The following is a 26,325-nucleotide window of genomic DNA, read 5'->3' on the forward strand; positions in this document are numbered from 1 at the left end:
TTAATCCTTTGTACAGCTGGCTTGTGCAACAACTGCCCACTCAGTGTTGCAGTGGCTGCATCCGCTCGTGTGCATCAGGCCTCAATTTTAATATGCTAACACCATTCTTATCAGGATCATTAAATCCCAGACGTTTGAGATGGGCAGGGCATCTCTTGTACATTTCCCTTCCTGAAGCTCATATCCATAGTAAACAACTAAAATGGCATGGCCATGCTCGGAGGATGGAGAACGTTAGACTATCCAGACAGATAATGAAATGGATGCTTAGAGGAAGAGAAAGCTCAGAACACAACAGGTTACGTGGATGGTGGAAATTAGTAAAGAAATGAAAGAGGAAGATTTAAAAGGAGAACTGGGGAAAACAGAAAGAAAAATTTGGGCACAGGACAATGCTTAAGCATTCCATACCTGATGATGATGATGATGATGATGATGATGATAATCACAATCATCATCATAAACGTCTCTGGTTTAGGTCAACTGACTTGTACCATGTGTTCAAGTAATGTTGAGATGCTGATCATTCCACCTTGTTGGTCAGCCTTGATCTTGATGACCTGATAGTTGATACCAGCATGCCAGATATACAATTTTTAAGTGGTTTATTTTACGACATTTTGTCAACATCTGAATGATATGAAGGCGATGTTAGTAAAATGAGTCCAGGGTCCAGCGCCGGAAGTTACCCGGAATTTGCTCTCAATGAATTGTGGGAAAACCCCGGAAAAACCTCAATCAGATAACTTGTCCCAACCAGGATTTGAATCTGGACCCACTCGTTTCACGGTCATGCATGCTAATCATTGCTCCACAGCGGTGAACTAGAATTGATTTCCTACCATTCTTTGGACATGGGTTTTCCAATTCTGTTGATGAAGTTGTATGTCTTCTTCTATGTTATTTATCTATACTAATAATAAATCTGTAGCCGAAATTTTTCTGGTAATTTTCGATTTTCCAAAAATAATTGGTCCTAACATATATAATTAACCACCCTGAAACCGAAAATCGCTTTTTTGAAATTTTTGTTTGTATGTCTGTCTGTATGTTTGTTACCTTTTCACGCGATAATGGCTGAACCGATTTATATGAAAATTGGAATATAAATTAAGTTCGTTATAACTTAGATTTTAGGCTATATGGCATTCAAAATACTTTATTTAAAAGGGGGGTTATAAGGGGCCCTGAATTAAATAAATCGAAATATCTCGCTTATTATTGATTTTTGTGAAAAATGTTACATAACAAAAGTTTCTTTAAAAATGATTTCCGATAAGTTTTATTCTTTACAAAATTTTGATAGGACTGATATTTAATGAGATAAATGAGTTTTAAAATTAAAATAACGCCATCTAAGACGGTGCAATGAAATAACAAATGACTTCGTCTATAAGGGGCCTTGGGCAACAACAATCGAAAAAGGGGCCTTGGACAGCAACAATCGAAAGCTATTAAACTATTCCTATGCACAGAAAATTTGATAGGCTTTTTTGTACATTCGTTTTCTGTATTTCTTAAAATAATATTTATGTACACACTCATTTTAATCTCAGAGAATTAATGAACAACGAGAGTGTATTGATTTAGTATGCGTAATAGTACGTTAGCTTAGCAATCCATTATTTTATAATTCAAATTTTAACTATGCTCAATTGAATTGTGTTAAAATACATAAAATAGACTATATATGCAATAAATGCAATGCAAAAAAAAAAAAAATTGGGTAATGAGCCAAGCAGATTATGTTGCGCTGTTGTAAAGGTTGTTGCTTCTGAGATTCAAGAGCCCCCACAACAAATTAAAAACTTTCTTATCGGAGTACATCCGTTATCAACGCACTTTTTATATAATATAATATAATAATAAATATGTAGCCGAAAATTTTCTGGCAATTTTCCCTTTTCCAAAAATAATTGGTGTTAACATGTATAATTATTCATCCTGAGACCGAAAATCGCTTTTTTGAAATTTTTGTTTGTATGTCTGTCTGTCTGTCACCTTTTCACGCGATAATGGCTGAACGGATTTCGATGAAAATTAAAATATAAGTTAAGTTCGTTGTAATTTAGATTTTAGGCTATATGGCATTCAAAATACTTAATTTAACGGGGCCTGAATTAAATCGAAATATCTCGCTTATTATTGTTTTTTTTTTGTGAAAAATGTTACATAACAAAAGTTTCTTTAAAAATGATTTCCCATAAGTTTTATTCTATGCAAAATTTGGTAGGTCTGATAGACTTTTAAAATAATAATACAATACGTTTTCACCGCCACCTCAGGTTGTAGTGTTGTTGTTCCTGCAGTAATTCCCATGTGCAAAATATAACATTTTTGAGTAGGAAGAAAAAAACACATTTATTCATTCCATGGCAATGGTACATAGGAGATCGTGAATTCTTAGATTTTCGAAAGAAAGAAATATAATTACATATCACTGTTTATGCTGTATCACTATTTAAGTTATTTGAAGGTTTCAGAACCATAGTGGGCCAAGCGCCATTTACTGAAGACGTAGAAAACAAGGGTTAAAATTAAGTTATTATCATAATTCAATGGAACCATATAGCAAGTAATATAAAGTATACACAATAAAACTAAATGATATGTCAATCTTCATTAAACTATAGTTGCGTGTAATAACAAATAAGAAACATGTTAAAGGAATTGTCATTGCACCAAATGATTGCTCTCTGGACCAAAATGATCGCAATTTAATTATTTAAATACAATTTCAATTAAGTAACATATTAAACGATTTATCCTTCTAACAAACACGAATGTTCCCTGGATCAAACGTCCTATTTTAATTACGTAATTACTTTATATTTATTTCTAACAGGTGCAGCGGAGCGCACGGGTGCGGCTAGTTGTTAATATCTTTCTAATATCTATGTTTGTTTTATATTCTAGTCTAGACATTCCTAATAATGATCTCAAAAACATCATTTGTACTACTTCCAGTTTCTTAATTTCTCTTTCATTAAATATCCAGAGTTCACTTCCGTAACACATTCATTCATGGTGTTCTGCCCAAGGTCAGGTCTTTCACTACAAACTCAGCATTCTCCAGTCTTTCTTATTTTCTGCCTTCCTCTTAGTCTCCGCATATGATCCATATATCTTAATATCGTCTATTATTTTATCTTCTGTCCCAAACTCTTCTCTCATTCACCATTCCTTATAATGCATCCTTCAGTAGGCAGTTTCTTCTCTGCCAGTGACCCAGCCAATTCATTTCTCTCTTCCCAATCAGTTTCAGCATTATTTCTTTCTTCAGCCACTCTTTCCAACATAGTTTCGTTTGTTATTCTGTCTGTCAATTTCACACGCTCCATCCTTCTCCATATCCAGATTTCAAGTGCTTCCAGTCGCTTCTCTCCACTTCGTCGTAATGTCCATGTTTCTGCCTCATACAATGCTACACTCCACACAAAGCATTTCACTAGTCTCTTCACAATGACGTAATATTATGGATTCGTAATTTTTCTGGTAGAATAATAATAATAATAATAATAATAATAATAATAATAATAATAATAATAATAATAATAAATACACAGGCCTACAAAGCCACCGGCGTGGCTCAGTCGGTTAAGGCACTTGCCTGCCGGTCTGTAGTTGCGCTCGGACGCGGGTTCGATCCCCGCTTGGGTTGATTTCCTGATTGGGTTTTTTTCCGATGTTTTCCCCAACCGTAAGGTGAATGCCAGGTAATCTATGACGAATCCTTGGCTTCATCTCATCAAATACGATCTCGCTATCACCAATCTCATCGGCGCTAAATAAGCTCGTAGTTGATACAGCGTCGTTAAATAACCAACTTAAAAATACATACATACATACAATTTAGGTCGATATATATTTTTTTTATTGGGTTATTTTACGACGCTGTATCAACATCTAGGTTATTTAGCGTCTGAATGATATGAAGGTGACAATGCCGGTGAAATGAGTCCGGGGTCCAGCACCGAAAGTTACCCAGCTAGGTCGATATACAAGACACGCTAAAAAACCTTAGAATAAGGACCTTCATATTTCATTGTGAACAGAAATTAGGCCTAATTATTTTTAGAAGAAATAAAGAACTAATTCGCGAGACTTTAAGAATGTCCCTTTGACGGCGTGAATGAGGAGATACGCCTGTATAAAAGTGGTGTTAGTACCATAAGCAACCACATCTCTTCCCACCTTCCTTCCCCTCCTTTTGTTCGGTAACAACCTACGATGAAATTTACTATGTTTCACATCCATTTTATGAAGTCAAATAATTAAGCTATGTCAGAATACGAGCTACTGTACAATACTGTATGCGAGTCCGTGACGATGAGCTATTGACAAAATAATGCACATATGTAATTATGATATAGTAGGTCTACTGTAGACAACATAGATTTTCTCTGGCATCTCTGGTGAGCCATAATCTGGATAATGTAGTCTTTATTCTTCTGATTACTTACAAAACTGCTGACAGCTAAGCGTAATGTTTTCTACACCCAATACTTGAGCTATTACGCAGTTTAGTTATTTTGCAGTAGTTTGTTGATTTTTGCACTATGACTCAGTGTGAGTTTCAATTGATTTTTCTTTCTTGGATTGTTTTACGACACTTTTAAAGATCTGATAATGTTCGGCATAGGAACTGCATCCCCCCACTTCCTTCTACGTATTGCGACATCTACAAGGCCACCAACGCACAGTGGTCCAAATCGCGATAAAAGTGGACAAAAATTATACAAGTCTCTATATTCCTAAATTATTCCACTGCATCGGTTAATTATAATTTCCATATAATATAACATTATGAATATAAAACACATTTTTAACTAAATATTTCAGAGGTGCCCAATTTAACAAATTATGAAAAAATCAATTTTACGTGGCAAAAAGCAAATTTTGTAAGAATGGGAAACCAATTACACAAATGTTACACTATAAAATTACCCGCCTAATTTTTCCAAATCTCAGAATGTATTTCTGCCCTTATCCGATAAAAAGTTGCTAAATATTGTTTTTGAGTCATTGTCAAAGTCACAGTCACATTATCATTATCATTATCATTATCCAACACTGACTAGCAGGAGTTAACGAACTGCTAATAGCCATTGTGTTGGTTTTTATATTGGAAGATTTCTTAACGAGATCAAAGCAACTGAGCTTAAAAGTAGTCTTCGAAAAAGATCCTGTGTTGATAAGTGACGATTTCTTGGTATATTTTCTTACCTCCTTATACCTGACTTCCATTGTCTCTTCTGAAAGCATTCCGATAGGTAACAGAATTGCACTTTTAACAGCAGAGCTATGCTTTAAGATTCTGTGTACACTTGGTGGCATATAATATCAAGGGCACAAAGGACGAAGCACTTGTCCGTTTCTCTGCAGTATTTGTCAAACTTCATTGTAATTCTGTGTTTACGTAGGATTTCTTTAGTTGCAGCTTCTGAAATAATACCAAATTTTTTAAATATATAATTAATAACCCATTTTTTCCCCCCCCACCTGCTGGGATTCGCTTTTCTTCTCCCCAATTTTCGTAAAAGTTCTTGTAGACTCACTTTTAACTCCATTTAGAAATTGTTTTCTAACATAAAACACAACACTACCAACGATATGGGCTGCACGTAGTTCTATTCATATGCATGTAAGCTGTTTAAAGGGACTCTCCCAGACTTTTTCAAACATAACATTGTAATATTTATGGCTCGTAAACCAGTCTAGCGCATATATAGCGACCAGAGGTTTTCCGTAACTGTAAGGCAAATGTTAGATAATCTGCGGCGAATCCTCGGCCTCATCAAATCCATAGAAGCTGAATAATCTAGTAGCTCCTACAATGTCGCTAAAAAAAAATCAAGTAAAAAATCTACAAGTTTTTGCATTGTATCAAGTAGGTCCCTGAAAGGCCAGACGCGTGAAGTTGCTAACCGCGTGGCTCATAATTTAAATATAGGATATGAAAGACACGCTTAGTATACAGATATAAGCATCATAAAAATGACGAGTGATGCAACGGGTGTCTCGAAAAGTACTGTGGGAACAGTACTGAAGTAAGGAAAGCTGGTCTAACCAAGCTACAGATTGTATTTCATATTGGGGGAATCCAAAGGAAAAAAGTCTGAGACAAATAAAATAACTGACATATATTCTTTCGTGGATCGTGTCATCGACAGAAGATTCAAAATTTTTATGTTGGAAAGTATAGGCTATCACTACAACAAAGAGCAGAATTGTGCCAGAAATTCTTTGCGCAGTAGACAGTCGAACAATGAAGAAGTGCTGTAAACATATTAAACAAACTGAGCCAACATAGTGCAAACAGACAACGTGATTAACCGTTAGCCAAATGGCTAGAGCAAGGCTGTCCAAAAGGCGACTCTCCAAGATGTATCAAATGGTCTGCAAAGCTCTCGCTTATTATAATGTAATTTAATGCTATTTTGGGTTCAGGATATTATTTTTTTATGATTCTAAGAACTGATTTTCCTTTTAAGAAACATGCATTCAGCATTTATAAAACGATTGTGCATTGTCAAAATGGCTTAAAGGTATAAATCAGGTTGCAGTTGTTTAGTCCTGTCCAAAGATAGGTATAAACGACACAAGTGACACCAACAAGGCACCACTCGTGAGGAAACTAATGGGGTAGAGTGGCCACATCCTTTCCCTCTCCATTGCATACATCTCTGACTAGTAGCATATTGCCCTAATCAGACTTCAGATGTATATGTTACCGGAAAAACCCGAAATCCGTCGAAACTAGTTTAAAACAAAAAGTGTATAATATGCAAAGTGTATCAAAAGCCTAAATAAACCAAATCTAACCTGTCACTAATTTTAGGCCTTACGAAAACTCGCTTTGTATCTATCTACATTTGTTGAAACTAGTCTTTACTAGCTGAAACTGGTTTTCGACGGATTTCGGATTTTAATGGTAACATATCGTCGTCGTTGCTGCAATAACTCCTATGTGCAAAACATAAAATTTTTCAGTAGGAAGAAAAAACACATTTATTAATTCATTCTATGGCAGTGGTACATAGGAGTTTGTGAATTCTTACATTTTCGAAAGAAAGAAATATAATTACATGGGCTATAGGAGATTTTATTATTTGCTGTATCACTATTTAAGTTATTAATAGAGCAAAACTCTGAAAATCGATAAATATGTCACATAGGAGTTATTGCAGGAACAACGACGATATACAAACAATTTTTCTTTCTCTGACACACACTCTCAAGTGAGATGTTCTGCCTGATAATAGATATACATAGGTAACAGTCAACCTCAATCAGAGGTAGCGTTATTTAGAACCGTGAGAAATTCATTTTACAGAAAAATCTTGTTTAAACTATAGTTAATTAGGGGCTGAGAATGAGACAGTCCAAAGCCACACCTTTTAACAAAAATGTTTACACATATGGGGAAGCTACAAGTGAAATATTATACAAATTATTCAACAAATAGCATAAGTATATGATGAAGAAATTATGATACTGCACCTAATAGCATTGAACTCTAAATCTTTAATACGCTCTCCTGTAAAATTCTATCTGTGTGGCTTAGGAGTATTTCATTCTCACCCCTTAAAATTTCTATCATCAAATTTAGAATAGATTCACCTAATTTTTTTCTAAAATTCTTCCTATTAATTATTATTATATTTTATTTTTTGCGTAAATTCCTAGAATCAATGCAAATTGCTTTTTATATACTTTGTCCTTGCTACTCAGAAGTGAATTCTTTGGGCTAGCTTACCATGTGCCACATGCTTGAAGAATAAGATAATAAAAGATTTTTGATTGACACTATATTTATTTTATTTGAAAACAATCATTATTCTAAGTAAACTTCATGAGTGCTGTAGGTTGATAGCTAGCTCAGTCATGTCAAGCTCGGCCACTGATGGCAGCTGCCACAGGTTTGCCAGAAGCTCGGGCCCAGGACATCTCACGGCTCGATCTGCTAGCACAATGTTTTGGCAGATGGAGACATAGTAACTTGTAGTCCAAGCAAAGGCTACGTCTAAATCCATAGACATGATAAGAGTTGAATCTCCTACTTTGCGTAGATTTAATATACGTAGAATGGAAGAATCTGTTATTATGTAGTGTTGTAGCAAATCATATACAATGCTTAGTATGAAAACAGTACGGTACTTCTTTTACGACTTGAAACACTATGAAGGATTTGTTTGAGAAGAAGTTGTTCTAGTAAAATGTCTAAAAATGGACAAATGTGATGTAGGCCTAAGTAGTTCGCTAACAATGTGAGATATTACAATTATTTGTCTACCAAGTTAAATGCCATTTACCCTAGTTGCACAGTTTTAAAGCTCATGGAATTTCCTGATAGTACATGTAGCCTATTTACTGCTATACAATCCTAAGAGAAACTAAAACTCTGTTTCACAGACTCATAGTTAATATGTAAAGAAGTCGTACCAGTAATAACTTAGATAATATTAATAACCGGGATTTCGATGAGCCAAAGAAATATAAAACTGATTAAATTTATACTAGAGTTTGAAGGAAATGACCACAAATTTAAAGAGTGTGCTTTAAATAAACATTAATTATTCCATAACAGTACTATTTGTATTTGGTTCCATCTAATTATTTATCTTTAATAGCCCATGGATATTAAAGAAAGTGATTAAATGGAACTAAATACAAATATTATTTTGTTATTATTGTACCTGCTTATCGGATCATTATGACAATGAAATGTAATTATTCCGTAAGGTACACATTTTTTATTATAATTACTTATGTATTCTATTAATTATACATTCCCCGCTATGTACCATATATTTTTTCCAGGGCATAAGACGCACTTTTTTCTTTGAAAATAGATCTGAAAAGCATGTTGCATCTTATACATTGATGCTAACTTCGTGGATGGGTGACAGCTTCATGGAATTATATGAAAACTGAGATAATAATCTGTCGGTTAGCACACTGTTTTTAAAGTGTTTATATACAGAGTGTTTAAAAAATACGGGGCATAATTTCAGGTATGTATTTCCCACATGTAGACAATCAAAATAGTTCATTACAACATGTGTCCGGAAATGCTTCATTTCTGAGTTATGGCCATCACAACATTGAAATTCACCAGAACGTTTTTCTTTCTGCAGGTCGTTGTCATTACAGAAGATGTTCAAAATGTCCACCTCCTGCTTGAATACAGACCTCACATCGATGTCTCAATGACCTGCGAACACGATCCCAAACTCCAGGAGTATTGCATATGTCCTCAGAACATGCCACAATTCGATTCCGAAGGGATTCCAAATCAGGCACCGGAGACGAATAAAACAATGATTTTAAATGGCCCCACAAGTAGAAATCGAGAGGGTTCAGATCAGGTGAGCGTGGAGGCCAAGCAATTGGGCCACCTCTACCTATCCATCGATCCGATCAGGAAACCTTCGATCCAAGTACCGGCAAGCCGTACGACTGAAGTGTGAAGAGCGCCATCATGCAAGAAGTGAATGTGTTGACGATTGATCAGTGGAGTGTCTTCTAAAACATGAGGTATGGTGTTTTCCAGGAAGTTTGTGTACGCCTGCCCCGTAAGTCTGTTTACAAGTACATGGGGTCCAACTAATCGATCACCAATGATACCGGCCCACATGTTGAGGGAGAACCGCACCTGGTGATGAGATGGAACAGTTGCACGTGGGTTTCCATACACCCATACATGCTGATTGTGGAAATTTGTTATGCCATCTCGTGTGAACTGTGCTTCATCTGTAAATAATACTAAGGCAGGAAAGTTCGGATTTACACCACACTGCTGCAAGAACCACTGACAGAACCTAACTCGTGCAGGGTAATCTGCTGGTGACAGGGCCTGTTCACGTTGCAAATGATAAGGATACAATTGATAATCTTTCAACAGTCTCCAGACAGTCGTATGAGGAACATTGACTTGCAACGAACGCTACCCTTCGTGTGCTGATAGAAGGAGTCATGTTCACAGCCTCTAGAATCTCCTCCTGTACTTCTGGAGTTGTAGATCTTGGTCGTCCCCTTCCCAAACCAGGAGAGTTAAATTTTCCATACTCGCATAGACGGTAATGGAGACGTACAAATGTCTTCCGATCTGGACATTGTCGCTGTGGGTACTTCTCCTGGTACAAACAACGAGCCAGCGCAGCATTGCCATCCGCCTTACTATACATCATGGGTGTCCAAAAGGATCGTCTGCGCCAAATCAAGAAGCTACTTGCATAAGCTCATGACCTTGGGTGGGAGGGTTGAAGATGTGGGTAGTGACAGGTGTGTTAACTAGAACAGTGGCAGGTTTATTGTATGCTACACATCTTTGAGGAAGTTCGTGTACTTTTACTCGATACAAATCACAATTTGTTAATTAACACAAATAAAAATACAAATAAATATATAAACAAACTATAGACATTGGAACAATATGACAACTATTCGTAGTATAAACCATTAAATTCAAAACACTTTGAAAATAAACAATTTTAGGAACTAAAAGTCCCTTGTAAATTGAAATTAAATACATAATCATCATTAGTCTGATGTAAAAATAAACCAATATATTTGTGTCTACGTATAATAATGAATGAAAAGGATTCTGCTGAAATTAGTCTTCTTCAGTTTAATATATTTGTTTCAGCAATATTGCATTGAAATCCGGAGTTACATCACACACTGCCAACCGTAATTGGTCGTCCGTCATGCGGGTCCTACATTTTGACTTTGCGCTGCTTCGAATTTTGTTTATTATTACTAGACATCGGATTTTTAGGCACTAAAAATTGCAGTTTTAGGCGCCTAAATTAAGCTCAAAATTTGTAAAATTAGGCTCTATTTTAATGAAAATAGGCATTTTAGGCACATCAAGGTATCATACTTATTTCTTTCACTGAAATTTTTAGTTATACACTAAAATACGCACAAAAAAGTATGTTTAAACATTAAAAAAGAATACTATATTATATTTATAAACAGAGCTGCACAAATTTAATATATTGAAACTAATGAAATAATGATTATTGATATCAAGATTACTCATTTTAAGTTATTGAAATTCAGTTCCATGCTCAGACTTTATTATAATTATCTGCACAGTACACCACCAGAATTTTTTCTAAATTTTCCACAGTTAACCTTTGCCTTTTGTCACTGAGAATCATTTTGAAAGCAGAAAAACTTCTTTCAACCGAAACTGATGTGAGAGGAGCAAATTTTAAATTAGGTACAATAGAAACATCAATACTTACTGGAACATTTACACTTTCCCCCGATATCACTCTTGATACTTTTTCCAACAATGAAAATCCTACATTCTTATTTAATACGTTGTCCCACTTATTTTTAACTTTTTTCCCAGTTTCGCCCAAAGCAGAATGTATGTTCACTTGAGCTTCCTTTACTATTGCTATTTGGCTACAAAGAGATTGTTTTTCACGTTCTAATTGTTCAATGCTTGCAGGTATGAAAGAAAAGTTTGATGTTATGTAGGCAATATCGTTTTTCACTCGTGAGTCATTCAGACAATCTTTCACTGCTTTCACACACGCTGCACTATCAGTTTCAGGTAATTTAACAATAACTGTGACCACTTCTTTAAAATACTTAGAATAATACACCACTGACTGAATCCAGGTTCCCCATCGTGTAACAACCGGCTGAGGTGGGAGTGGGATATCTGGAAAGTTCTCTCTGAATATTGAAATCCTGGATGGGGCTTTACAAAAACTTTTTTTGTGTTAGAAATAAACGAATTGACAAGAGGAAATTCATTCCGGATTGTTTCAGAAACCCTGTGAAGGCCATGTGCTAGACAGGTTACATGCGTGAGGTTAGGATAAAATGTTTTAAGAAGTGGAGCTGCAGCAACCATGTATGAGGCAGCATCAGTAAAAAACAAGAACTTTAGAATCGTCTATATTACCTGAGTATAAAGACTGTAGGCCTTTATTTACAAAATAAGCAATGGCTTGGCTATTCACTTTCGAAAGTTCCTTAACACATACGAGGTGTGGAATCGAAGGTCCATCAGGACTAAGTTTTCCTACTACCATATTTGCTATATACCTATTCATAGGATCTGAGGTTTCATCCACAGAGACCCATATGTAAGAATCACCTATATCCTCTCGAATGGAAGCTAAAGTTTCATTGTATATTCTGTCTAAGTAATTTTTTCTTAGGGTCGACTCAGATGGGATATTTTGTTTGCAGTGTTTTTGTAAAAACTGTCTTAAAACCGGATTTTCAATTGCATTCCAGGGAATGTTAGCAGCAACAAACGCTCTGGTTAAATCAGCATAGAAATTGCTGCTGAGATTGGATGAAGTAGGCTGTGTTAGTAAAGTTTGTTGCAGTTGATTTTTCTGCTGAGCTTTAGCCTTATGAGCCGCTCCTTGCACATGCTGCTTTAGGTGACACTTCTTTTCTTGCGAAATCTAAAAATGTAAAGTAAACTGAATTAAAATAAAATCCTAATTGTTGTATTGCCGTATTTCTATCACAAAGTTAGTGGGTTCGAACAATCAAAATTTTAATGACCTGCAAATACTTTAACTATCGGAATTTAAAAGGTTAAAGTGTAGTGGTCTTAAAAATAATTATACCTCAGGATAGCTCAGTCAATGTATAAATATTATAGGCCTACTCATTAAAATTAATAGAATTTATATATTTCAACTATTGTTACATACCTGTTTGCTACAAATCTTGCAGAATATTATTTTTCCATCATAAGTGAATTCTGAATATTCTGTTAGCCATTGCCGGATCAATGTAGATTTTGCACTTATATTTTTCGGCATTATCGCGTTAAACTTCACAGGAAAACGTCCTACCGCTCAAAACTTCTCAACACAAATAAGGTGAGGAAAAGAGCAACTGTTAACGAGCATTCAAATGAACCGTTGTTATTGAGATTCAATTGGACAAAAATACAAAGTTCCACTTATTGTTGCATTTCCTGGTAGTGTTAACACTAGGAGGGCCATTCTTTTAAATATTTTGTAACGGTTTACCCTACTAATTCGCAGTTTTACGACTTTTCATAAATATTTCAAAAACACTCTTTCTCCAAAAATTGTGATTTTATGACACTCTGAAGGGCAGTACAGCTAATCGGTTTCAGACCGAAAACAGTCATTTTTATAGTATAGTATATCTCTGAATCGGTAGCAGCACATGTTGTGATTGTTGCCTGCTTCAAAACTAAGGTTGGTTCTTTGTCGGCATTTATGCCACCAAACATGTTAAATTCGGTGAAATCTATTGCGAGTGTCGTGAGATTCAAAACATTTTGTTTCCTTTATCAATGGTTTCATGGCCAGTGTGAAGCAAACTTTCCACTTTTTAAATGCCTTAAATTTCGCAGTGAATGCATGTATAAATTATAAAAAGTAAGAGTAAAATGCGAAACTTTACAGTGAGTTAGGCATTTTTAGGCGAATATTAACAAATTAGGCTCTAATAACCGTTTTAGGGCATTTTAGGGCACTATAAAACTTTTTGAATACCTTTCAATTTCCATGAAACACAAATATTAATAATTATTTTTACTTTTCTCCTAAAGAAACAAAATAGGCATTTGCCCTAGAATCCGATGTCTGATATTACATATCACCACATCCATGACGTGCTGAAAATTCAAAGTTTTCTCACAAAGCGCTTCTTGATGAAGAATACAATGTACTGTGTAGAAATCTGATACACCTCTTTCGTTAAGAAACACTTTTAGTCTGCCAATTAAACTCTTTTCTCGGCAACAATGGAACAGGCTCCATCAGTTGCCATGGACACTAGCTTTGACTACTGTAAATAATAATTGTGTTTATGTACGCACGAGCAGAGGCCATTGAATATTTCTTCTCCAGTGGTGTTACTTTTTAAAGGAATCAGGTCTAATAAATATTCCTAAACATTAATCTGTTTGTCAACACCGCGTATAAATACAGATAACTGACCTGTACCTATCAAATCATTGCTTTCATCACAAGCGAGAGAAAAATGTACAAAGTTATGAATTGTAGCATTAATCTGCCTAGATATATCATTAGATATTTCAGTTCTTCGTGCAACAGTTTGTCGAGAAAGGTGTAAACTGCGAAAGTGTTGCGATTTTAACAATGCATGTTTTTACAGACTCGCTTTCCTGAAATGATTTGAGAGATTTGGCTATCTCCCATGACACAGTTTAACTAACAAGTATTCTTTTTCTGTCATGTCAGGTGCAGAAACATCAATATGCAGAGCATGCTTATTTAATAGGTTACTCAGTTCTTTTGCCCGATCTACTCCCGGAATAATGAGGGAATATGCATAATAATAATAATAATAATAATAATAATAATAATAATAATAATGGTAATATAATATCCAATAATGCTAATATAATAATATTTATAATAATCAATAATACATTTCTACTCAGCATACTGAGAATGCCACGCAACACGCCGGAAATTATCTTGGAACATATAAGGCATTGTATATTATCAGCATTTTCAAAGCAAAAAAACTCTAATTCCCACTCTACAATAAATTTGGAGGTCGAAGGCATGGACAGAGTCATTCGTAAACCACCTTATACATCCAGTATGCCCGCCACTGCCTTGTTTACTGTATCAAGCACACGCTATAGCAATCAGGGTGCCTTACGAGGGAGGAGGACGAATGAAGGGGATTACATTGCAGGTTGCATAGTGACTACACAGTGATTCGCGAATCACCTTTTGGACATCTCTGCCGTACATGAAGTGTATCTCTGCCAGCTCTTGATTTGAATACATGTCGCACAGTCTAACGCCTACACAACACTGAATGTAACCTTCGCCTCAGAATGAACTGTCAGGGCACCTCTTAATGTCTCCTTTGACGGCAACGACCTGCAGAAAGAAAAATGTTCCGGTGAATTTCAATGTTGTGAAGGCCATAACTCGGAAATAAAGCATTTCCGGACACATGTTGTAATGAATTATTTTTATTGTCTACATGTGGGAAATACATACCTGAAATTATGCCCCGTATTTTTTAAACACCCTGTATATATTTTTTGTAGAACATGGAGGTGTATAGTGTTGATGCTGTGAGAGCAAGTTATGAACTAGTGTGCATAATTCTCGCAAGATAAGGAACTTAGTCAGATGAACAATTTATTAAGGACTGCATTTTAACAACAGCAAAGAATGTACAGTATGTCTCAATGAAAAATTAAATTATGATTTATTTAACGACACTCCCAACTGCAGAGCTTATATCAGCGTTGCCGATGTGCCAGAATTTTGTCCCGCAGGAGTTCTTTTACAGGCCAGTAAATCTACTGACATGAGCCTGTAGCATTTAAACACACCTATACAGAATACTGATACAGATGTACGTTTGGGCACATTGTAACCATCCATTTATATCCTTTATAGGCCTATGTGGTATTAAATTAAAAGTAACATTTACACCATGTTTCTTTTCACTTTATTATTTAACGATGCTGTATCAACTACTGTTATTTAGCATCGATGTAATTGGTGATAGTGAGATGAGGCCGAGGATTCGCCAAAGATTAACTGACATTTGCCTTATGGTTGGGGAAAACGTCGGAAAAAATGCAACCAGGTAATCAACCCAAGCAGGAATCGAACCCACGTTCAAGCGCGACTCCAGATCGGCAGATCTGCAAGTGAGCTACTATACCAGTGGCCTACACCATTTTATTTACCTAAGATCAGATTCCTTTTTTCTCAAATATGTGTATATAAACATGCTAATGCAGATATCAATCATATATTTTTTCAAAGTAGGCCTAGCCTACTCTATACAAACATGAAACTGAAAACTTGTTAATAACAATCAGAAAGATTGTCAGGTATGGTGCCTGGAAGCTTCAATGCTCTTAATACTCAGTTGCAGATATATTAGTATAAATCAAAGACAAAGCAGAAGCACCCCAAAATCTTCCATATTATGAGAGGTTAAGACGTCAGTAAGGAAGATGATCTCAGATTCAGTGTTACCATAGCTCTTCTATGTTTATTTCTCTATCGATGTTGAAGTCTTACAATGCCTACACACAAGTGTCTGAACAATCCTTATGTATTTTTTTATTGGAAAATATGTAAATTATTAGTGCTAAACAAAGAACAGACATAACAGACTTTATTTCATAAAGTGAAACTTGGAGAGCAAGACAAACCGTAAGCATCACAAAGTTTACCACTACTACTGTGTTGAAAGGTTAAGACTGTGGATGAAAGGAAAGAAAAAATCCATATCATTTGTAATTCACGTGATATGAAGAAAACCAACAAACCACCATAACAACTGTTGCTTTTGTTTAGTTCATGTTCCGGGGCACAATAGAATGAGTAAGAAATAAATTGTGTACCCGAGTATTCCTTCAGCCATCAGACCAGTTTCATATGGAAAAGATCTTCCTGTTCCTCTCCTTCCAGCTATATTACAGAACACAGCAGATGATGATGTAGAAGATGATGGAGTTTCTGAAGAAGACAATAATGTCTACAGGCCTGAAGACTACTTTAATCCACAGAACAAACTGAACAATCTAGTGTAAGACCTGAATTTTTGTAAGTAATCTACTAAACTACTTGGTCACCGGCTTGGTCTTCTGGCACCAGGAACACATTTTTCATAGTAAAGACACAGAAAAAATGAACTAGTGGACTTATTGTCTAAGAAAAATTCCCCAGTTTACTGCAATAACATAAATGAGTTAATGCACTTCTATGGAATCAAACACGATCTTTCTCTTTTATTGACTCATCCAAGAGAAACCTCAAAGTTCTGTTGCTGCAGAACAGAACATGTATGGGTCTATTCCTATCGGTCACTCAGTTCATCTAAAGAAAAATTATAAAATCAAGATACTATTAAAATGTATTCACTATGAAGAATAAAGATTGTTAATCTGTGATAACTTCAAAGTTACAGAGATTCTACCAGAACAGCAAGCTGGATACACTAAAATGCCTTGCTTCCTATGTGAATAGGATAGTTTGGCGAAGCAGAAGTACTGGGATGTGGAGGTCTGGTCAGAACGGGGAAATTTTGTACTACCGGTAAACTAAACTAAACTAAAAATTATTATTATTTTTTTTAATGAACAGCTTGTATATCTCCAAAAAAATCTTACTTCCACCATTCACACAAAACTAGGCTTCATGAAGCAGCTAGCAATTGCTCCCTTGTCTCCGCTTTGCTCTCTAGCCAAACCCACAAACATTAATCTAATGGTATAAGGTCGGGTGACCTTGGTGGCCAAGAAATAACACCCTTGCAAACGATCCATTGCCCAGAATAGATTTCATTGAGGACGACAGAACAGCTGGAATGTGCAGGAATCTTGTTAAAAGTACATACTGTCCGACCAAGTACCTAGTTATGTCACAGGGTCGGCAAAACAGGGGAAGCCATGTGACACTTACTTCACAGGGCCCTCCTTTTCTTTAAATTATTTTAAATGGTTGTATAATATTACGTAGACTTCCAATTCCGAACAGCAAATATTTTCAGGAAAAACCTAACATCCCAGCCACTAATCTTTACAGAGAGGCCAGCAAAAATGGGTGGGGGAAATTGAGGGGCTACATAACTACTCGGACGTACCAGCCCATATTGCTAAAAGAACATTCTCTAAGTATTCTGGTAATACATTTTGCAGGGACTCAAGACACCACGCTTTGTTAAGATGGATGTCTAAAACAACTGGTTGAATGAAATGTTATCAATACTATCACAACACACATTAGCTGCAAAACAACACTGAAAATTACTGTCCACAGTAGCATAAGGATTTTTATCTGCCCAAATGTGATAATTGTGCATGCTGTTGATTTCATTATAGGTAAATGTTGATTCATCTGTAAACAGAATATGTGGAATCAATATGTCATTAGCAATGATTTACTGACAGAATTACAGCCACTTGCAAGTGACCAACACGACAAAGGTAGTATTACAACCTAATGTTTTGGTTGTGTCTGTATCAATGAGACCAATTATGCAGAGGAAGAAAAGAAGACTCATGCCTGTTGTTTTCAAATAGCTGTTTGTTGCAAACCACTGAGAATAGGACATATATTTATATAATGTTCTTCTTTTAGAATCGCCCATACAATCACCCCTCGACATATAGCCCTTTCCTCCTGAATCATCTTGCATAGGGCAAAATAATCTGTAAACCTTGTTAATTTTGAGATTAACCAGTAACATAAAAAGGTAGGCTATAAACTGGTAATTGCTTTTTGAATAAATTACTATGAATATTTGGCAGTCACATATCTTCTAACATGGTTACCATACAATCTGTGATTTTACATTTACTGTGACTCAGTAATTATTAATGTTACTGATGTAACATTCCAAGGGGTCGCTTTTATAGTTCACTGTGTTGATGACATTATAATAATATATTATTATTATTATTACCATTAAAGTAAATTTTTTTTCCAATAGCAAGGTCCTTAACATGTCATTATTCGCACTGACTATGATCGACTCATAGAAGTTAACTAGCGCTAAGAAGAGTAGACCACTTAGTTAGTCAGAAACTACCCAGAGTGCACTACAAGCAGTGGGTCCACATTTTATATAGCCTACATAATGAATGAATGAATGATGGAGAATTGTTTGAATGTCACAGGGGAAATGGAGTACCCAGAGAAACTCTGATGTTGCCTGGGTCACGGGCTTGCCCAATACAAGTTATATAGGCCTAATCAGGGTAGAGTGGGATTTGCATCTGGGCCCCCTGACTTACAACCAAGAGTTCTAGCTCCAAGTCAACATGGAGGTATTAAAGAGGCTTTAAATTTGAGTATTTAAGTATAAGTTGCAGTCATGATGTTTTATTCAAAACTGAATACTTCAAAAGTTAAGAACCCTAAGTTTGCTAGTTTATGTCTAAATCATGTACTGCCTACCAACAGGCTAGCTGGGAAAAACATATAGGCTAGCTGTCTGCTTTTGTTAATATCATAAAAAATACTGATTTCCTCATGGCTGCATTACATAAGTGCATAGGAATAAATAAACTGTACAAATGTTCGTATGTGGCTGGAATATGAAAGATTACTTAAGTAGCCTACCTGCAATAGCTGCTGTGATATTGAAAATTTTTAAAATAATCTATTATCAAACAGGATTGAGTCAGAAGATACAGTATGCAGTTTTCATCAGTGTATGGACACAAAAAACAGGTGGCCTCCTGTCCTGAATTTCAAACAGTAAATTGATAGCGCAGGCTGACAAGTTTGTGCAGTCATTGTTACTTTGCAAAAGCATAGCTTTTTGGAAGGGAAAGAAATAAATAACATAAAATGAAATAAAATCTTTATTTTGGGGGGGGGAGGGAGAGGAGTGGAGGGGAAACAGACATAAAACAGCAAGCTGGAATAATGTCAGCACATTGGTCCATACTTTAAGACATCGCCATTTCTACAGCTATTCTAAATGAAGTACACACTATAATTTCATATGTTTCGGTCACAGACTTCCAGCATCAAGAGTGCAGAATTAACATTCAGCTCAGTTATAGCCTATAGAAGGATTCTGTACATAAGTAGGAAATAAAGATTTTTTTTTTTCGTTGTTGCATCAAATCAGTTTATAAACACGTTTACTCTTGTCTACAATTCTCTATCATGAATGCATTCACTGACTGGTGTTTCTTTGGAATTAGCCTTAGAAAAGGCTCATCAGATGATATCGACGCAACAATAAAAGAAGAAATGTGATGATGAAAGCATGCAGTGTTGCAGTGTCCTGTGACAGTAAACAACGTAAAGGATTTTGAAGATGCAGCAAAACAAGCCCACAAACACAAATGATTTATGTTCCACAAATATAAATAGACCATGTGCGTTTTGAAATGAGACAGATGTGGGATGAAAGTGACACAAAACAAAATACCAAATGCTCATAGAGTTCATTATGTCAAGTTAATTTATGTCAGGGCATTCTCAACATCCAAGCTGGAAGTTAGTGAAATTATGGATCGTTTACAGCTATAGAATTCATGAAGAAATGTTATTTCAGAAAAAGGTAGGCTAAATAAAGAATATGATTATGCTAATAACTGCAGAAGTGGTACTTTGAACACTGATAACAATGTAGCCTAGCTGTGTCATATGATGAAAGGCACTTTTCTGGAATTGTGCAAGATATGATAAAGATGAAGTACTGGTTTATGTAATCCATTCTTAAAGAAGTGGTTGGCAATGGCCTAAAGAAAAGGACTACATATTTTGGTATCAGTAGGGACATATCAGAAAGAAATTTTATGATTATAGTTTCATTGAATAATAGCTAAGTGTCTTCTATTTTTCAGAAAATACTAACATATTAAATAATTTCTAATTGCACTTCACTGTTACATATAGCTTATATACTTAATATATAAAGAGATAACAGTATCGATCAATACCTCTGATTATGAGCTTAATAATATTTTACACTTTGTTAATAGGCCTATAACAATTTTTAATTAATATTGTCAGAAGCTGCACATTTTATAGTGGTCGCAACGTTGCAAAAAACATGAATCATCATTCATAAGCTCCTAAATAACAGTAATGGGTGTGCCTCTAGCCGATTTCATAACAAATGCGACCCATCCTTACTTGCTGATGGTTTGGTAGTCTGAACTCCAAATTTCTTGAAATGTACAATAAAACTGAATTGCAATTTGAAGTAGACAAAGCCGAACATGTTATCACATTAACTTCTAATACTTTCAGTTTTTGTTGATATGGAAAAATCACACTTCACCTACAAAATATAAAATTCTCAGTTCGGACTAATAAAAAATGAAACTGTTGATAAAAATAGCATGTGATCTGTTAAACTCTTCAATTAACTTACAAGTAACGTAATCCTCAAATACAGAGGTGTGATCTCTGAGACAACTCCAAAATTTTTAATGCGGAAATGAACCAGTTCCCACTGCTTTACGAATGTGAACACTTGTGTACTTTCTGACGAAAATCCGGTGGCACAGTTCACTTAGGGGTATTCAATTATTTCGTGTAGTACTGGAGATATTACACATAGTATACTGCTGGATACATTAAGAAGATTGATTCCAATTTGTAGAACCCAATGAAAAATAGTGAATAGTTACCGACCTCCCTGAATCATTTTCAACTTTTCTAATTACTAACTGATCAACTTGTTTATGTCCTGGATTGTATCCAATAAAACAGAAAAAATGAACTTGTTTAATTTTGTGAAAAAACTGAGTTCGAAACTACCTTCGACAATAGTGATATATTAGTTCATTTTGCACTTTAGGACCTATATACTGTAGGTTATTTTGTTCTGCTTTTCTCATTGTCAATATGAGTCTTAACACAAGATCATATACAGCAAGCAACTCAATAACACTTAGAAAATGTCTTCTACTTATGAGAAGTAAATGTTTCATCATGACCATGGAACAGAATGTTGCAACAGGCTAGTGCTAAAATTAGACCTATGTCTTCGATAATATAGGCCTAGCAATATTTTTTTTAATATGAACATTAATATTTATTGTCAACAGCTGTTTCATATAGATACCTACATATAGCGATGGCCCTAATATTTCTATATAAGCCTATTATTGTGCCATTACCACATTTATTTACATTTACATTACTATCATTTTAACACTTTATTTATAAGCTATTTCTTCTATTAGCTAAATTTATATCCTCTTCCCTTATAGTTTCCCAACTTTAACCCTTACTAATTACCATCTCAGATTTATATTCATACCCCTTAACCTTTGAATCTTATCTACACTCTAGACCAGAGATTTTCTACATGTGGCACACTAAAGGTGTAATTTAAAATCCTGCAGCACACTCACATAATCTAACCAGTGGTTCCCAACCAGGGAGAATTTTGAGGGATTTATGAGGGAATGTGTTTACTATATGTTGGCTTGTGCCGCAATGACTTAATATGGACTCTTATAAACTTGCTTTCTTTCCTTTTTAACTATACATTTCAAATAGGCCTAATTGATTAAATGGCGATCTTACTCGTGTTAATTATGTAAGCATGTGCGGCTTACAGCTGTTTCGGTGCTATTCGACGCCATCCTCAGAGCCTACTAGATCTCGGTGCTATCTCAACTTCGCTGCCTGTTGTGTGGATGTGTTTGTGTGATGAAGAGTTGTGTCAAATAGTGTACATTGGACAGACAGGCAGATCATTCCAAACTCGATACAAAGAACACATTAAATCAATAACCAGAAGACACAATACATCTACATATGACGAACACATAACTAATGCTAACCACACATACAATAACATAAATACAGACATGGAAATCCTACACATACAACCCAAAAACCAAAAACTCAACACACTAGAACAATATGAAATAATTATACAGACACACTAAAACACGAACGCACCCACACAACAGGCAGCGAAGTTGAGATAGTGCCGAGATCTAGTAGGCTCTGAGGATGGTGTCGAATAGCACCGAAACAGGTGTAAGCCGCACATGCTTACATAATTAACACGAGTAAGATCGCCATTTAATCAATTATTTATATTCAAGTGTTAAAAGTAGTGTACATAAGATTCAACATGGATATACATTTCACTTTAATTTTGTCAATTTTTGCTATGACAACCTTTATTATGATATACTAGTATGTGCCGCAGAACATTGGTTGAAAATGATTGCTCTAGACCTATCTTACTCTCTACTAGCAATTTTTTTTATAATTCCTCTTTAAAGAATTGTGATGCAACCAACTTGTTTTTCTTTTAGTTCTCATAGGTTAAACAAGATGCGAGATGAATCAGTGATGTTTCATGTTTCACTACTTTTTTCATAACCACTGCCAGTCTTTAACTGTACCACTGCACCATGCATCAGTGAAGTTTTTGTTGTTCTGGTCAGTGGAAGGCCAACAAACATGACAATATACTGCGGTTAGTCCTATTGATTGAATTAACCAGAATCTATGTATAGTTTGCCCTGTCATCTTAATGTTATAAGCTTATAATAGCCTGCTTACATAATATTCAGAGGTGAAGGATCTATTTGTCACAGGATCCTTTGAGAAAAGACCTTTCGGTTCATAAGATTCTGAATTAACAATCTTTATCTAACTCACCAGTGTAGTCGTCACAATCAGTGTTAATTACATCTACCACACGGTCGATTTGGAAATTACTTTGTGTTGGAATATCATTAACAAAAACCATTGCTCCCTCAGTAGGCGGTAACAGTGACAATAAAGTTTCTCCAAGCGAAAATATGGATTTATAAGCCTTGTACAGTGGTTGTTTTATGTGGCTGACCTATCCAAAGCCTATCAGCTATGGAATAATCTAAGTTGTTTTATGTGGCCAATCTATCCAAAGCCTATCAGCTATGGAAGAGTCTAAGTTCCGCCACATTCAGAAAACATCACTTTGATTGTAGCATATAGGCCTACCTTGTTGCATTAAAGTTATTATTCAGATGTGATTTGCTGCTGAAAGCATTGCCGGTAAGTAGAGCCTGGATTTCCATGCAAATGCATATTTTTATATAGGCTAAACTGTTTACACTTCTCAAACATTGTAAATATTTGTTTTATCACTATCAATTCCAAATAGCTAACCATACTTTTTCCGTGCATGTTTGAATGTTTTGGCCTTTTTTTGCAGTAAATTCATGCATAGCCTAATGCATATTTTGAAGATTTTAGATTTAGCAGCATATACAGTAGTTAGACTTTTATATTGCACATTACGTCCTTTTTCTGGCTTTAGTGCATATAGCCTATTATGTTAACTTGCATAATAGTGCTTCTTATGAATGTTGCTTACTAGTAAAATCTAGTATGGTACGTAACTTACACGTTATTTGTCCATTGAGAAAAAAAAAATAGATGAAATCTATTGTGGTTTCGTGGCATCCTATCTGACAACTAGTCTTTGGACTTCCCACTAAACTGTCTCTTTGTTAGGTCTACATAAAAAATTCCAACCCCCCCAACTCTCTCTCATCACAAGCCTGAGGCCAAAATAGTGAAAGAAATGAAGGCAGGAACAACATGCCTGTAAACTGCAATTTAGAATACATTTGTGTCGAATTGTGAAGTGCTGTTATGGCTCCTGTTAGAACTGCAAGAAGAGGTCTTCTGTCTAAATAGATTGAGGAAAAAGAATTTCTAAAGACGGATGGTGATGTAGTTTATTGTGATTCCTGTAATAAAGACGTTAGTACCTGTGTATTTTTGAGAACATAGGCTAGTAATGTCGTGGTTAAGGGATAATACTGCGGGTTTGATTCCTGATAGGGTCATGGACATGTGAAAATGCAAAAGTTCAGTACAATTCAATCTCACTTTGTCCCAATTTCTTCGTTTAAGTAGGACCTTCTTGTGACGTAGAAATAATATTTTCTGTGTTTAAGAATATGCTGCCAGATAAACGCATAAGCTTAAGTTAAGAAAATTTGGAGAAATTAGTTGTATTACATTGTTACAAAAGAAAATAAAATACATCTAGATTACCGGTACACAACTTTTAACACTATATCACTTCAGAATATCTATTATATGTCTTTCTCGTGTTAAATTTAACAAGAGAAAGACATATAATACATATTCCGAAGAAAATAAAAATGTAACATAATGTAGAATTCAATTTTGATAGTGCATATTTTTACTAATTTCTCGCATCATGATAGCCCTATGCTACAATTTTGTCATATAATAGAGCATGAATGCATGCATGTTTTAAAATTTGATACTGCACGGAAATCTGGGCTCCATCCATAAGTAAACAACAAGAAAAACAGTTTTCTCAACTTCACTCTTTGACCTACCCCTCTAAACAGAACAGTATTTCTATCTATACTGGTACCAGTGAACAAGCGAGTGTTTCGACAGGTAAACAAATGAAGTGCATTTCAAATATTGTAAGAAGACATGAGAACATAGCACATTTTAGTTGACACAGCCGTAAGACTGATTTTATGACACTAGGCCTATGCAAACTGTTTCTGACCACTATATTAACGTAGGCCTACAATTGAAGTTATTCACACGATGAATTAATAGGTATCTTTAAAAATGAAGCAGATGTGTAACAAAAACTCACCAGAGGACCTGAAGATTCACTTCTTGTACTTCTCCTCTTCTTTATTGCAGGCTGCATCTGACTTGTAGCTGGAGAGCTGCCATCACTATTGTTTGCACTAGCACTTCCACTAATCATATTCACAACACTCGGGGAAGGAATCCGGGGAGACAAAGTTCCATTGCTTGCACTACGTTCGCGTTTTCTTCTTACTGCCATACCGTCCACAACAGAATTAGAATTCTCTTCAGTTTGAACACTTCCACCAGATCTGGTAGTTGCTTTAGATGCTGTACTTTCATCATCATCTGTAAACAATTCCTCATCTGTTGCATTATTCGAGGCAAGGTGTATTTTGTGCAAGAAATTTCGATGTCTCGCCAGAAACTCTGGATTTTGTGAACGTGTTGACCGTGTACTGGCACCATTACCACGAACTCCAGCATTTACTGGCTGAGACACCTGTGAACTTTGGCTTGTTGGAACAGGAACTTTCTTATCCTCGGTAGATAGTGTTTTATCCTTTGTACTAGTACTCTTCGAAGTGTCCCTGAAATAATTACAATCTACAATCAGTGAGGAACGATTATAAATATAAGTTAAGGTAAATTATCATCAATACCACCCTCAAATGTATAGTAAAATCAAACTAATTACATAATTATAAAGCTTCCAGTAAATGAAATTTATATATGTACCTAGTTAATATTTTATTACAGCTTATTTCCTGTGCTGAAACAAATAATGTTCGGTCCTATACATAAGCCTATAATGAATTAAATTAATTTAAACTTTTACAAGTCACTTAATGTTTAAATTTAAAATGGAAATTTAAAAGAAAAAATTATTACGGCATTTATTATTATTACGGTATTATTACTATTATCATCATTGTGTAACTCAAACCAAGAAACTGATTCGGAACACCTCAAAATTTGTGCTTCAGTGGCTGACCATGACAATATCTTTGAAAAATATTGGGAAGTTTCCTAGTACCCAATACTCGTTACATAAGCAGTTAAGTCAGCCACTGTTGTATATTCATAAAATATGTAGGCTATATTTTCCCTGGACCAAAAATATATTACAAACTGACTAAAATCACATCTAATAACAAACTATTAAAATTCTTTTCAGAAAGAAACCACTGTGTAAAGACAAAAACGACTAATGTAATGAGTACCGGGTACTAGGAAACATTATTATTATTATTATTATTAGCCTAATGTTGAA

The 26,325-nt window shown here is 35.3% G+C and overlaps 1 protein-coding gene across 4 annotated transcripts in view; it reads right to left on the bottom strand.

The window, feature by feature from the left end:
• Zmynd8 (Zinc finger MYND-type containing 8) overlaps nucleotides 1–26,325 on the bottom strand; it is a 160,546-nt gene that overhangs the window by 112,106 nt on the left and 22,115 nt on the right. For all 4 annotated transcript variants that reach the window (XM_069845882.1, XM_069845879.1, XM_069845880.1 and 1 more), the window contains one exon: nucleotides 25,114–25,642. In XM_069845882.1, the coding sequence (XP_069701983.1) occupies nucleotides 25,114–25,642 (529 nt within the window). The remainder of the gene's footprint in view (nucleotides 1–25,113; nucleotides 25,643–26,325) is intronic.

Source organism: Periplaneta americana, chromosome 14, assembly GCF_040183065.1.
Source record: "Periplaneta americana isolate PAMFEO1 chromosome 14, P.americana_PAMFEO1_priV1, whole genome shotgun sequence".
Taxonomy (NCBI): Eukaryota; Metazoa; Arthropoda; class Insecta; order Blattodea; family Blattidae; genus Periplaneta; species Periplaneta americana.